Source organism: Populus alba, chromosome 1 (genome assembly GCF_005239225.2).
Source record: "Populus alba chromosome 1, ASM523922v2, whole genome shotgun sequence".
NCBI classification, from domain to species: Eukaryota; Viridiplantae; Streptophyta; class Magnoliopsida; order Malpighiales; family Salicaceae; genus Populus; species Populus alba.
In genome coordinates, this window is record NC_133284.1 from 7,639,782 (window position 1) to 7,653,939 (window position 14,158).

General features: G+C 30.4%; 2 protein-coding genes across 2 annotated transcripts; one reads left to right on the plus strand and one right to left on the minus strand.

Annotated features, from left to right (window-relative positions):
• The first annotated feature begins 7,532 nt into the window (after positions 1-7,532).
• LOC118033784 (LOB domain-containing protein 4) lies at positions 7,533-9,877 on the plus strand. The gene is made up of 2 exons (XM_035038887.2): positions 7,533-7,941; positions 9,198-9,877. Exons 1-2 carry the CDS (start codon positions 7,765-7,767, stop codon positions 9,531-9,533), a joined length of 513 nt encoding a protein of 170 aa, XP_034894778.1. The 5' UTR covers positions 7,533-7,764; the 3' UTR covers positions 9,534-9,877.
• Positions 9,878-10,721: 844 nt separating this feature from the next.
• Positions 10,722-12,138, minus strand: LOC118033783 (photosystem I reaction center subunit III, chloroplastic). The gene is made up of 2 exons (XM_035038886.2): positions 11,322-12,138; positions 10,722-10,891 (listed from the first exon to the last, which is right to left on the minus strand). The coding sequence occupies exon 1, from the start codon at positions 12,006-12,008 to the stop codon at positions 11,334-11,336; it is 675 nt and encodes a 224-aa protein (XP_034894777.1). The 5' UTR covers positions 12,009-12,138; the 3' UTR covers positions 10,722-10,891; positions 11,322-11,333.
• Between the last annotated feature and the right edge of the window lie 2,020 nt (positions 12,139-14,158).

Consider the following 14,158-nt stretch of genomic DNA (forward strand, 5'->3'; position numbering starts at 1 on the left):
GACTCCAAAGAACCAAATCCTTAGAACACAACGAAAATCGCCAGCCGATGTCGTGCCTTCATAAATTTTTGTACGGGGGTGTGACAATATCGATAGAACTTTTTCATCAATATTTTTTTATATATATTTATCAATTTTATGATAATAGATGAAAGTGGAAGTTTGATTTTGAATGTCAAATGATTTTATGGACTCTTTGATAATTGGCACCGACAAGTAAAGTGAACGCTAACTTTAACTGGGATATATATCCAAGGGTCATTAAAACCTCTTAGGATCGAGCAGCTTAGTGTTAGGTGCTAGAACTTGTGATGAGACTTTGAGGTTTATTGGGACCAAAATGGTCTTCATCATGCAAAAAGAAATTAAAAAATAAAGTGGAGAATATGCTCATACGATGCTGTCAACCGAAATCGTTCTTTAGTCAGTATTTTAGAGCTTGAATTAATGGTCCCTACGTACTGTAAAATGACGCATAAGGAGGAAATTTCATTTCTTTTGTTTTCTTCAACGAGCCTGGAGCAAAAATGGGGTCAACTTCAGGATCTAATCTTGCCCTAACGTGCAATGGTATTTTGGTTGGCAAACCACGTGTAATGGCTAGAGTGAAAGCAACGTTCTAACCAGTAGTCTCATGCAAAGTGTCAAGAAGACATGAAGACAATCTCTCCAGCACATGTCGGAGGATTCATTATTTGAACAAGACTGGAAGGTTTAACCAGGAGATCGATGGATCAACTTTGTTACAATCTGCCGACTGTTTGAACGCATGTGGGCAGTGGAAAAACACTTAGGGATCACTCAAATTTGACGATAGTAACATGATTCTGGTTTGATTTGGTTACATAAATTTGGAAAGCATTTTTCTCTCTTATCTATTATGGTTGCTTGTTAGTTTATGTTATAAATCATTATACGCAAGAACCCATGTTCTGAGTTAGGACAGCTTTCATTAAAAAAATTAAAAAAAAAATTAGGACAGAGATATTAATGTGATATTGTGAGCGATACTGCTGGTTGACAAGAACATCCTGGTAACGTCTATAACTTTTCTTTTGTGAATATAATGGGCATTTGTTTTTTGGCCGTATATAATTTTCTCCTAAAAGAAGAAGATGAAGGAATAACATAAATAAGAAATGACAAATCCTTAAAGATTTAATCTCGTTAATAAGTGGATTTGCTTTTTCATTATTATTATCATGTAGGTTTCACATTCTAAAAATGATTGTAAATTTTGAAACTGCCCTAACTTATATAAGATCGATTTGCCTACTTAAAATCTATGTTGATTTTATATTAAAAGAAGCTAATTGTACTTGTAAAAATATTGTAGCTCCATACTTATGAATACTATATATTTACTAGCTAGAACAATATGATGATATTTTTGTCACTCCATCCAAAAAATCTAACACTTTTTAAAAAATAAAATTAGTGTCATGATAAATTTTTATATTTTCACAATGATTTTTTCATTATTAAAATATTAGCTAAGGGGTAATTTAGTATTTCATAAAATATAAAAAATAATAAATAATTAAAAAACACTTTTAAACAACTGAAATATTCTTAAGAACAAAAAACCTAAACCTAGAGTTAAAGGGCTTTTCATCTTTTCATAATGATTTTTTGGATATTATTAAGTCAACTTAAGGGTAATTCAGTAGTTGAATAAATATAAGTAAAAAAGAAAAAACAAAAAGGTGGGGCGCGTGAACGCACTCCCCGGCACTTACGATGTCTCCCGACATCCAAAAATAATTTTTTATTATATTATTGAAAGCATCATCACGTTATCTTCTTATTGGAATGATACGTGTAGGCAGTGGTGATCCAGTTTGTCACCAGTTAACCTTTTTTTTTTTTTTTTTTTACTCTCTCCTTCTTCATAAATTATAATTTGACTCTCTTTGTTATTGGCATTCCAACTTCAGTTTTTATTTGTTTAATTTTTAATTTTTGTTCTGGGCTCTTCTGTAAAAATTTTATATGTTTTCAATTTTATCATTTAGTCTCATTTAGCTTTTTATTTTTTTTAATTCGATTCTTATTCTTTTGATTTCTAGTTTTTTTTTTCCTTGTGCTTTTGTAAAAGTTTATTGGTTTTTAATTTCATCCTTGAATCCAAATTGATGGTATTATATTTTTTAATTTGGTCCTTTTTTAATTTCTAATTTTTTTTCTTAGCTTTTTTGTAAAAGTTATTATTCTTATCAATGTCACCCTTTAATCAACAATTCTTTTATTTTTTTATGTCAATTTTGATCCTTATTCTTTGAATTTTTTTTTTTAATTTCACCCTTCAACCAAATATAAAATTTATTTTGTATTTTAATTTTAATCCTTGTTATTTTAATTACTATTTGTTTAGCTCCTTTTGTGTAAAATAAAAAAAATCAATTTTATCTTTCACTATTTGATTTATTAGGAATTAGACTCTATAGTTTTTCAAATATAGTGCTTTGAGTCTAATGACTTGGGTCATGGATTTAAAAAGTTAACACATTCTTTTTGTAAGAAAAGGGGCTTATAATTATTTTTATTTTCTCAATTTTGGTTATATCTTTTATTGTAAGATTGATGTGGACCGATATTCTCCACTAATTTATAATGTTTATTTTGATGATGATTATGTTAATAACGATATCATAAACAATAATAGTAATATTATTGATGGTATAATTGTTAATAAAATAAAAGTTCAGTGCAAATAAAATATGGAAGGTGTGAAGAAAAGAAAATTGTTAATTTAAACTGTGTTGATCCTTTTGATTTACAAGGTTTAATATTATCACAAAGGTAGGTGTCTTCAAGGGTTACATGGATAAAAAAAGTATTGGTTAAGCAAGTTTGAAGTTTGGAATTCATTACTTTAGAAGTCAATTGGGAGAGAAATAATTCATGAATTGTTGTTTTTTATAAAAAAAAAATTAAAATAAAATAAAATAAACTGAAATTGATATCTAGAATTATTTTATAGTTGAAGAGATTAAATAAAAAAGGTTGAAAAGTCTTGATTGGACATCAATGGGATTGAAAAAAAGAGCAATTTGAAATTGAGGACAAGTTCTTTCCAACATGGTGAGATTGATGTGTGAGATTTTTCTCTAACATGCAGTTTTATGTTATTATGTATAACTTTTAATCTAGTCATTGGATTGGACTAAGATTTTGTTCAAAGATTTTAGAGGTTCTATTTCCTATAAATTTAATTTTTCATAACTATCAAAGACTAGAAAGGTCTCCTAATAAGCCATAGAAGTTATTGTTTAGGATTTGTGATATTTTCCTAGTTTGTTTAGGATTTTTTTTTTATATTTGGTTTATATTTTTTTTTAGATTTGTTTATGAATTTTTTATTTATATAAATATGATTGTTTAGCTTGTATTTTAAATGACTAATTAAATAGAAAATATTTAATAATAAAATTTTAAATTAGAGTTTTGTATTATTCCTTTTTTTTTTTCGCTTCGATCTACGTTATTTATCCATGTTACTTTTTGCTCTATGTTTTTTTATTATCCTTTTTTTCCTATCCTGGTTCAAACTCAAATTGTATGCCATTGCACGATTTATTTATTTTTTAAAAACAATAAATATTTGGAATGTAATCAGTATAATGTCCTAAAAAATTGTTCACATTAAATATTTCTTAGCTTGGAAAAAACCACCCTATTTGATCAACTTTTCTAACAAAAGTGCTTTGAATCACTTTCTTCTTTTCTATATTTTGATTTTTCATTACATTATAAACTTTATAAGAACAATCAAGGTTTTTTCTTTTTAATTAATGCAAGACCAATGATCAAGATGCCTTTTATTTTCCAAGTTCCTGTTTGGCATAATAGTTGCTCCATCATTTCACCAATTTTTAAATTTTTTTTGTTTCAAATTAATTAATGCATTAAAATATTAAAAAATATATTTTAATGCATTTCTAAAATAAAAAAAATACTTTAAAAAATAACTTTTATCACTTTCTCATAGACTCCATAAATCAATTCCATCTCCCTTTTGTATAAATCCTATATGTTGACCATATCGAAGTCATCACAATAGGCAGTGCACCTAAGTCCATTTTTAAATCAAGTTCTTTCTTTTAATTATTCCTAAGTTCACACTATTTTATGCTGCATCACCCAAATATCAAAAAAATAAAGGCGTGGAATTTAAGAGCTAGAATTCCAACCCATACATCGGATCGCCCACCAACTGAAAAAAAAAAAAAAAAAAAAAAAAAAAAAAAAAAAAACCTCAACAACCGATAACCTACGCCACCATTGTATTAATTTATTACACAACTCGTGCTAGAACAAGGATGGTATTCCGACTTGCATTTTTTTAGCATGCCGAACTCTTGCATGACTGATACTAGTTTTTAGCCAATATAGCAAGAAAAATATGTGCCTTTCTTTTTTCTTTTACCATTGGTCTTTGAAAGTATTGAATAAATTATTTATCGAGATAAAATCATTGAGTTCAATAACTTAAGTGGTGGTTGGATTTAAAAAAAAAAATATATATATATATATATATATATATATATAGTTTTGAGCCTTGACTAGATTTTTAAAACATTTGGTCAGCTTTAGGTGCAGAGGCGGCGCGTCAGCTTGGATTGAAGGGCCATGGCTCCACAACTTTTCCAAAAAAAAAAACCGCTTTAGTTTCTTAATTATATGCATAATATTATCTTAGTCCCTGAGAAATTATTACTAGAACTGTAAAAAAATTTCAAAATATTTCATATCATAGAGTTTTGAAGTTTAGCAACTTGTATTAGTGTATTCCCCACTTTCTATAGAGTTTTGAATTATATTTCTAATTTTAAAAAAATATATGTTTAGTGCAAGGAAACTCTACAAGGAATCGAAGTTGAAATAATTTTGTATGACTAAACACAGTAGCAGGAAATTTTTTGTCACTTTGTTAATCATCAATTTGGTGAAACAAAATTTAATTTTATTGATTTAAAATAATTAGGGCTTTGAGGATCAAATTTGAATCTTAAAGAAATGTCCAATCCTTTTTTTTTTTTGGCAACGTCAAGGACTGATTTGCATGGTCAGGGAAACTTCATGTAACTTTTAAAATTTGGTCCCTTAATGTTTTGTTTTTTCAATTTGATCTCTTCACATTGGTTTTTTTTGGAATTTTGCTTGGTGGTTTATTTTAATTGTTTTTATGCATGGATCTCATAATATTGAGTGATATTTTTGGTGATTGGTTGAAGCTTATTTTTTGCAAAATAAAACATCATTTGACTTATTTAGAACAATTAGATGTCAATGGACAAGAATTGACACTAAAACAAATATGGGGACTTATAGTTATGGACGGGTCAAGATTGATTGGTGAATGCACTACACGTGTCATTAGATGAGAGAAGTTGCAGGTTTATGGCAATGCATTCGACTTTCTTCAGTGACCAAACACCACCTCCCATCATTACATTGGAAGCACCTCGATGACCACTTCTATTTGTGGCGACACGTGTATTATAACGAGTGACATTTTGGCTTTGGTCGTCATTCCTCTTTCCTTTCCTTGGACTTATCTCATACTATCTATAAAAAAAAAATGTATGTTGTTCTCTGATTTTGTTTTGATTTGATTTTAAATTTGATCTTCGTACTTTTAAATTTGTCAGTAAAATTTAATTTTACTTTCAATTTAATCTTTCAATCCAAAATTTTAAATTGTCCTCTTATTTTTTTTAGATTTGATTTTTATTATTTTGAGTGTTATGTTTTTTTTTCCTTTTGTAAAACTGGATTTTATTTTTAACTTCATCCTCCAATCAAGAATTGTAAGTTGTCCTCTTAATTTATTTTTATTTTAGATTTGGTCTTTATTCTTTTGCAAAATAGATTATTTTTTAAAATTTCATCATTTGGCATTAAGTTGGTTAAGAATTAGACTTTGTGGTTTTTTTCAACGGGATGATCCTAGTCTCATGACCTGAGTCACAGGTTTAAAAATTTAACTTGGGTTGACATTAATCTTTTTTAGGTTTTTTTACATTAATTTTATTTTTAACATTCAGTCTTGTTGGTTTTTTTTTTAAAAATAGGGTTTCATAATTTTCTTCAATTCTTTTTTTTTTTTTGTTTATTCCAATCTCATGACCTAGAGTATGGTTTGGTAAGTTAGTTCGATAGGTCTATTTTTGGACATTTAATTTTTTTCCATTTCGACCTTCCAATATTGGGTTGGTTTTACAATTATGCTTTGTAATTTTTCATGTTTTGCCTTCTATTGGGTTATTCTATTTACATGTTCCGGTTCGAGGCAGGTTTGCTAATTTATTTTTATTTTTTTATATATTTTTTTAATTTCATAATTATATATTGAATACTTTGGAGATTGTGCTTTATTATATTTTTTTTTATTTGTTTTTTTATTGGGTTATTTTAACCTCGTGACTTGAGTTGAAGATTTGACATACTAACTTAGATTGATATTTAAATATTGTTAAGTTATTTGATTTAGTCGGGTTTTATAACTTTATTTGTGAATTTATTTTATTTTTTTAAAACATGCTCGCTATGTTTGATTATTTTTTATTAAAAAAAACTAATACGGTCTACGGAGACCACGACCCATATACATCAATCATAATAGTAATACACTAGCGTGAATAAACGTCTTCCTGATAAAAATTTATATTTTATAGCAATTTAAAATCAAATTTGCAAATTGTAATACACTGTAATGGGTTTTTTTTTTTCTTCAACTGTACTGAGTCTTCTTTTTTTTTTTTTTTGTAATTCTTGTAACTTTTTAAAGTTAAGAAAGTAAGATGAGGTCTCCCGTACATAGTCCAAAGGCCAATAGTACTTTAATGGGAAAAAAGAAGAAGAAGAAAAAACACCATTGGCTAGCTGCATCATTGTGATTCATGAGTCTATTCTCAAATACGTGGAAGGGCCGACCAAAAGAACATCATTACACATCTTTAACACAGCAAAATCCCCAGCAAAATCATGCCTTCCTTATTATCATTGATCTAATATTTACGCTATCATTAAATTGGTGCCTTAAAATTTGGCACTAAAATGCTTTTTTTCTAATTTTAATTAGATGGTAAATGGATTTTTTATATATCTTTTAGGATTTTAATTCTTAAAAAATAGAGAGAAAATTATAAATAAATCTATAGATTGATAATAGTTTATAGAACATAGATTTAGTATTTATGACTTTTTAAAAGCGTGGTAAAAGTTAGGTTTAGAGTGATTTTTTGTTTATAAAATATATAAAGATAATTTATTTTTTTAAATTTTATTTTTAATATCAGTTTATCAAAAAAAAATTAAAAAGTAAATAAAATATTGAATAAACGGCGTTTTCATCATCAAAATTAAAGATTAAATTATTAAAAAATAAAAATAAAAATAAAAATAAAGATTGCGCTAAAAGATGTCACATTACAAGAGATGTTTTTTGTCGACCAAAATCTATGAGGTTTCCTTTTGTGGGGCCCGTATCAGATGTACTGATTTTGCTTATATAATCACCACTACCCCCCTCTCCATGCCTGCCTGCTCTCTTTTCCATAGCAATACTATTTCCCACTTTTCTGTGCTCCTCCCTCTTCTACACCATAGCCATATATATCCTTGTCTTTTTAACCATCTCTAGCTAGACCTCCCTGTCCTCTCTTTAAGGGCAAAGCACCGTACAAATTGAAGGGCAGTTTGCTCACCACAGTAGAGATTGTTGGGTTTAGAGGTAACCTAGAACGGACACTTGGCACTATGAAGGAGGGTGGCAGGAAACAAGGTGCACCCTCACCATGTGCAGCATGCAAGCTTCTAAGGAGAAGGTGCGCTCAAGATTGCGTGTTTGCCCCTTATTTTCCAGCAGATGAGCCTCAGAAGTTTGCTAATGTGCACAAGGTTTTTGGTGCCAGTAATGTCAACAAGATGTTACAGGTCGGTTCCTATCTAGCTACTCTCCTTAGTCTTTATAACACTTTTAAGTCTTCATCTTGCAGAAAAACGAACTTAAGGGTATGAGTGGGAGCAACTTCATGGGCAGACAAAATGACTTCTTTCTACTTTGATTGAACTTAAAGCTAAACTTTTGAACTATAATTTGAAGTCATTTTTACATGATTTGGGGGTAATAGTTTTCTTCTGAAGTTGTTGCTTCCTTAATTTGATTCCCATTTTGATGATCTTTAGTTGATTTTACATGTGTGTACAAAAAATACTTGTGAAATCTTTGGGGAGGTTCCTATAATTCGAAGAAAGACGTTGTAGAGTGATGGGGAGATGCTTTTTTTTTTCAATCCATATACAAAATTAAGTGTGTTTAACAAATAATTAACATCAATCCATCTACATGATAGATGAGGTTAGCCTCCTAATTCTTTTTTTCAAAAAGAAAAAGAAAAAAAGAGGCCCTTGTCTCTATCCCATCGAATGAAGAATTAGGAGGCTAACTCTTAATCTAACTGGGGTTAAGATGGGAGTGCATACAAATATTCTTGTAAAAAATATATGTTATGGGTGGTTTCGTTTTCTACTAGTAGTTGCTGGCCATGTGATATATTTTATTTTATTTTTACCAATCTGTTTTGTTTTAAAAAAAAAAAATAGAAATCACGTGAAGTTGTTGATTTGTAAATTGCACTCAATAATTTTAATAATTTAGGGATGACAAGATAGAAGCTGGACTTTTTTTTAAAAAATGACCCCCCTAGATCATAAAACGCTTACAGACTTGTCGTCATCTTTAATGAGAGGGACACTAATGCCATTTTCTAAAAAGAGCTTGATTTTTTTTTATCAACGAAAAGATTTTTTGTTTTATGTGTTAAAAAAAATTCGGTGGACGAAGGAAGCTTGTAATTCCAATAAAAAACTGATAGAGACAGGCACCCCAGAAGAGAAGAAGGTATATTATACCCCTTGCAATTGACCAAATGAAAAATCATGCAAGAAAACTAAGTATAAATATACTTGATCTCTGTACACACATCAGCATAAATGACTCATGCTTAATGTAATCATGATATCATGTGCACATGGCCAACATGAATTTTCAATTTTATTAATAGAAATAATTGTTATTTCAATAAAGATAAGATAGGTATATTAGGCATGTGTAGGATCCAAATTCAAGATCAAAACACTTGGTAATACCGTAAAATTGAAGAAATAAAATGGTCCCTTGTGTTTATCAGGAACTACCGGTGCATCAGCGAGGAGATGCGGTTAGCAGCATGGTGTATGAAGCTAATGCCAGGGTGCGTGACCCAGTGTATGGGTGCGTGGGTGCTATATCATCTCTACAGCAACAAATTGATGCACTTCAGACCCAGTTGGCACTGGCTCAGGCAGAGGTGGTGCACCTGCGAGTGAGGCAGACAGCAACACTATCAAACCACGGGCTAAGTCCTGCTAGCCCGAGTAATAGTGGGTCACCATCTTCTAGGCTCATGGGGTCCCAAATGAAGCCGATGTTCGACATGGATATGGTGGATCACACCAGCTTGGGAGAGTCAATGTGGTCATGCTAGGATATGCATGCTGCCTTTTTATGCCATGCCTACCCTTGTTACTACTATATCTAGGTTGATTCTGTCTCTAATGTTTTCAATCTATATATATATATATTATTTTTTTAATTTTGATATCGTTTTTATGTATCCATATGGGTAAAGGGGTATAGCACAAAATAGTGGTAGTGATGGCGGTGGTGGTTATTGTCTCAGCGTAAATTTATTTAGATGTTTTGTTTTTAGATTAACTGATTTAACACTATAGTAATTAGTTATATACTGGTTGATTGTGGACTTTATGGGTAAACATTGGATGGATTTTCCATATGAGCTAAGTAATATATTGACTTTGGTTTTCCCTCTTTTGTTTTTAGTCATGGTGCAATGTTTTCACTTTGGTTGATAATGTACAGATTCTTTAATGATTTTGTATATTGTGTTTTTACAAGAATAGCATATGTTCATATTTGTACACATCTATCCCCAACTTTCCATCGATGGGACTGGAATCGAGAGGTTGGAAAGTCTATTATAAGATACGTGAGGAATTAGCAACGGACACAAGCATCTACTGACAAAGACTTGCATGCCAGATCAACTGTTTGTGATTTGCACAAGTCATGATTTTTTAATGTTTTTTTCCTTTTAATCTGCGAGTAATTCATGCTAATTTAGTAGGAAAACATACCCCATTAAAGCAAGGAATGGGCTCAAATGCTAGCAGAAAACTTACCTATAATTTGGCCCAATGAAAAGACCTGTCAAACTTCAAGTTTTTGTCTCCTTGGAAGGAAGCCCATTAAACGTGTTTATCAAACTTTGAGATCGGTGTATTTCATCTTCTTCCTCCAGTCTTTAACAATGAGAGTATCTCAGAGAGAGTGAAATGTTTATAGCAGCAGCCTTCCTGATTATTTCTAGCAACAATCCTAAATGTCACCAAATAGATCAATTACTTTACTCCACAGCAAGTTTCTTTTTCTAGGAAAAGCTGCGAGCGATAATAAGCAAGTCAGCTAGTCTACTCCTCTCTATGTTTTTTTTTCCTCGCTGGAGCATGAATGGCATGGCACCTTGCTCGGTGATTTTTGGGATGCTGGAAAGTAATTTTCTTTTAAAAAATGAATTTTTTGTTTTTTTAATGTTTAATAGTATTATAGAAAATAAAGTTTCGATAAACTAGTCAACTTCCTTACCACACAAGGAAAAAAAAAGCATTGCCTTGAGATTTTCGTAGTGTCCAACATAAGCATTCGATACATACAAGTAAATGTTCAGAAATAAAACACAAGAAACCTCCCCCTCCTCGTCAACACACGATCCCAAGCAATGCACCACTCTTGCACTCCTTTCCTTAGCCAGTCCCTCAAATATATCTGTACCAAAGTAGTAGTGGTGATAAAAACAAAATCAACATTGGCATTAGCATCGAAGAACCAAATTAAATAAGCACATAATTTTTAGTTTAATTTTTGGCCCATTAATTAATCCCACCACCAATCACTAATGAAACAGTCCAAAATGCCACACACACACACAAACACAAAACAGTTCATTGAATAGTATAAATAAAATGGGAACAAAATCCCCGCACCAGTTCTAAATAGACCTCATACTCTTAACTATACTTACAATTTGGACCTGCCTATGGAAGTAAATGGAATTCTACTAGAAATATGGTATTTGGTTATAATTTAATTATATAATTTATGTTTATGGAAGATTTCCATCCATGTCTGATTTCTAAGTGAATAAAGCATGGATAATCTAAAAAAAGTACACAAACTATAGAAAAAAGAGACAAACCTTGGCGGTGATCTAAACGTCCTTGACAACAAGATCACCGTTGACAAGCTCTCTGTAGGCAGCAACAGGCCAAGAAAAACCTCTAAAGATCAAACCAGTAGCCAAAGGCACGTCAATAATGATCTCCTTCATTGCTGGCTTCTTCTCGTCACTTATAGCAATCAAGTAACTCCTACCAACCCATCCAATCCATCCAGCAATGTACAAGAACAAAATCCCTGGTGTGATAAACTCACCCCAGTGCCTTTGGTCACCACTCACAATCAAGTGAGGTAGCCCATCTGAGCCACATAGCAACCCTTGCTTCCCATAGTTGTCAAACCTTCTTTTTGTCTTCTCGACAGTAGCTTTGATAGCCAAAGCAGGTGCACTATCTGGTGAATAAAGTTTTAGAGAAGATTCTAGCTTTTTAATCTGCTGTTTCTCACGCTTGGCAAATTGTTTGGAATCCTTGCATGGGGTTAGGCCAGAGATATCAGCAACAGCAGGAAGCGGGGCTGATAAGAGGATGGAAGAGAGTGCAAGTGCAGCAGAGAATGCTTGGAGTGGTGGTGATGATTTCTCTTGTGTTGATGGTGTTTGCGACGCTGAACATACAACCATGGATCTTGGTTTTATTGGGGTCATTTGAGAGACCCCAAGTTTTGGCTTCAACATGGAGAGGTTGCTTGGTATGGTAAGAGACATTTTTGCCTTAGGGTTTTTTTCCTTCCTTTCTTACAATCTAGTGTTCAATCGGAAAGAAAAGATAGTTGAAACAAGGACGGACGATTGAAGGGAGAGTGTGGAGAGATGGTTTTTAGATTCTTGGAAGGAGGAATTAGTGGTGGTAACGGGGATAAGGTGAAAGGAGGATGGAAGCTGAGGTGGACAGTTGCCATTGGTTAGGGGTGTTTTGTTGTGGGATTCAGATTCTCTGGCTATCTAGCTTTTGGATAAGAGATTTGCTTAAAATTAATGGCTACTGTGTTCGTGGGCTTACCATGAACTCTCTTTTACCGATCCATATGTGCTGCTGATAAGATGACATTCTCTTGTTTCATCGACTGTCAAGACAAGTTCGAATCAACCCTCAAATTTCCAGTCATGGTTAAATTCATAAATTGTTACTCCGTCAATAATTAGAAGAAAGCTAATTGCTGTGGTGAAAACACTATCACAAAAAAAAAAAAGGATGGATTCCAACAGTGTTTTTCCTTCTTTTTTCCTTGAAATATCATCTATTCTAGTTTTGATTTGCTTATCTGCGAGGTTTTTATGGTGTAAAAAAAATCCAAATTGTTAAGTTGAGTTGATGGTCAATTTTGTAAAATAAAATTCAATTTGATTACTTATTAAAAAAAAAAATGAAGGGGATTAAATTTAACATTGAAGCACAAAAGCAACCTCTTTTTATTTTCATAAACTTTTCACGAGGCGTGTTTTTTAAAATTTTGGTCCCAAATGTTTTTTCTTTTCTCATTTTTGGTCCTTGTTTATTAAATTTTTGACGTGTCAACCCTATATTTTATTTATTTTGCATTTCAATCCCTAAATCTTACAAGGAGAGCAAAAAAGTTGCTGAAAGATAGTAGAAGGGAATAAAGTGATCGGTTGATCAAAAATGAATAAAAAAAATTGAATTTGATGTCGATGTCAATGCATTTCTCTTAATGAAAGAAGTGACATTGCAATTTTTTTCAGCTTCCATATCCTCCGAAAAAAGTAATTCGATGTTGAAAAAGTTATTTTTCTGATTTAATTTTGTGTTATTGAATTGATTTAAGTGTGTTTTGAATTAGGAAATTAGTTTACTGTAATCATATGAATATTTTTTAAGTTTTTTTAAGTGAAAATAAGCTAAAATAATTTTTAGAGTAAAAAATCTCAACCTGATTTTGATCATTTTTTTGGTGGCTAGAAACTAGTCTAGTCTTGTTTTTTTAAGAGGAAAAAAAAAAAAGGATGGACAACCAGCATGCATGCCCAGACATGTTGAGCTTTTTTTTTTGGTTGGGCTAACTCAGGCACTAGTTATTTTCTATAATTTTTTTGTTTTTTTCTATTTTAATTGAAATGCACTGTTAAATAATTACTTAACATGATAATTTAATTATTATTCAATTTTCCATGATTGTTAAATAATATTATAGGTTATTTATGGGAATGTAAATAATTTTCTTTTCAATTATTATGTATTAGAGAGAAAAAAAATCTCATGAATATTTAATGAAAATAAAATTTTTTAATATTTTTTTTTATATGATTCTATCATATTTGTTAAATAGTTTTTCTTCAATCATATACAAAATATTAAGATGTTATTTTAATATTAAAAAAAACTACATCTAACATCATGATTGATTTTTATTTAAAAAACAATGCCTACAATAATAAAAAAAAAATAAGTTTTTTGTTAAAACAATAAAAAGATATATTACTAAGAAAATGAGATTAGATTAAAGAAATATCTTTTTTCTATTTATTTGAATTATTGAGAATTCTGATAAACCCTTATTTTAATTGTTAGTCTTTTATTCAAAAAAAATGCTCCTGATAAGAAAAAATCTCATTGTTTCTGAAAAAAATTAGGATTTTTTTTATAATAATATTATTCATTGCTTTATTGATAATAATGTATAAATTTAATATACATGATTTTTAAATAATGTACTCATTTTGTATAATTTTTAAAAATTTATTATTACTATTTCTAAAGTCAATTCACGTTTGAGGAGATGATTGATTCTTAATTTTTTTAATTCAAACTTGTTTTCATAATCATAATTTTCTTCAAAAGAATTAAAAAAGAAGTGCGTAAATGAGAAAATTTACTCTTATATTAAAAATACACCTTT

Coding starts and splice junctions, on each gene's coding strand:
- LOC118033783 (XM_035038886.2), bottom strand. CDS start 12,008: ATGTCTCTTACCATACCAAGCAACCTCTCCATGTTGAAGCCAAAACTT.
- LOC118033784 (XM_035038887.2), top strand. CDS start 7,765: ATGAAGGAGGGTGGCAGGAAACAAGGTGCACCCTCACCATGTGCAGCA. Junction 7,942..9,197: donor ATGTCAACAAGATGTTACAG/GTCGGTTCCTAT, acceptor TGTGTTTATCAG/GAACTACCGGTGCATCAGCG.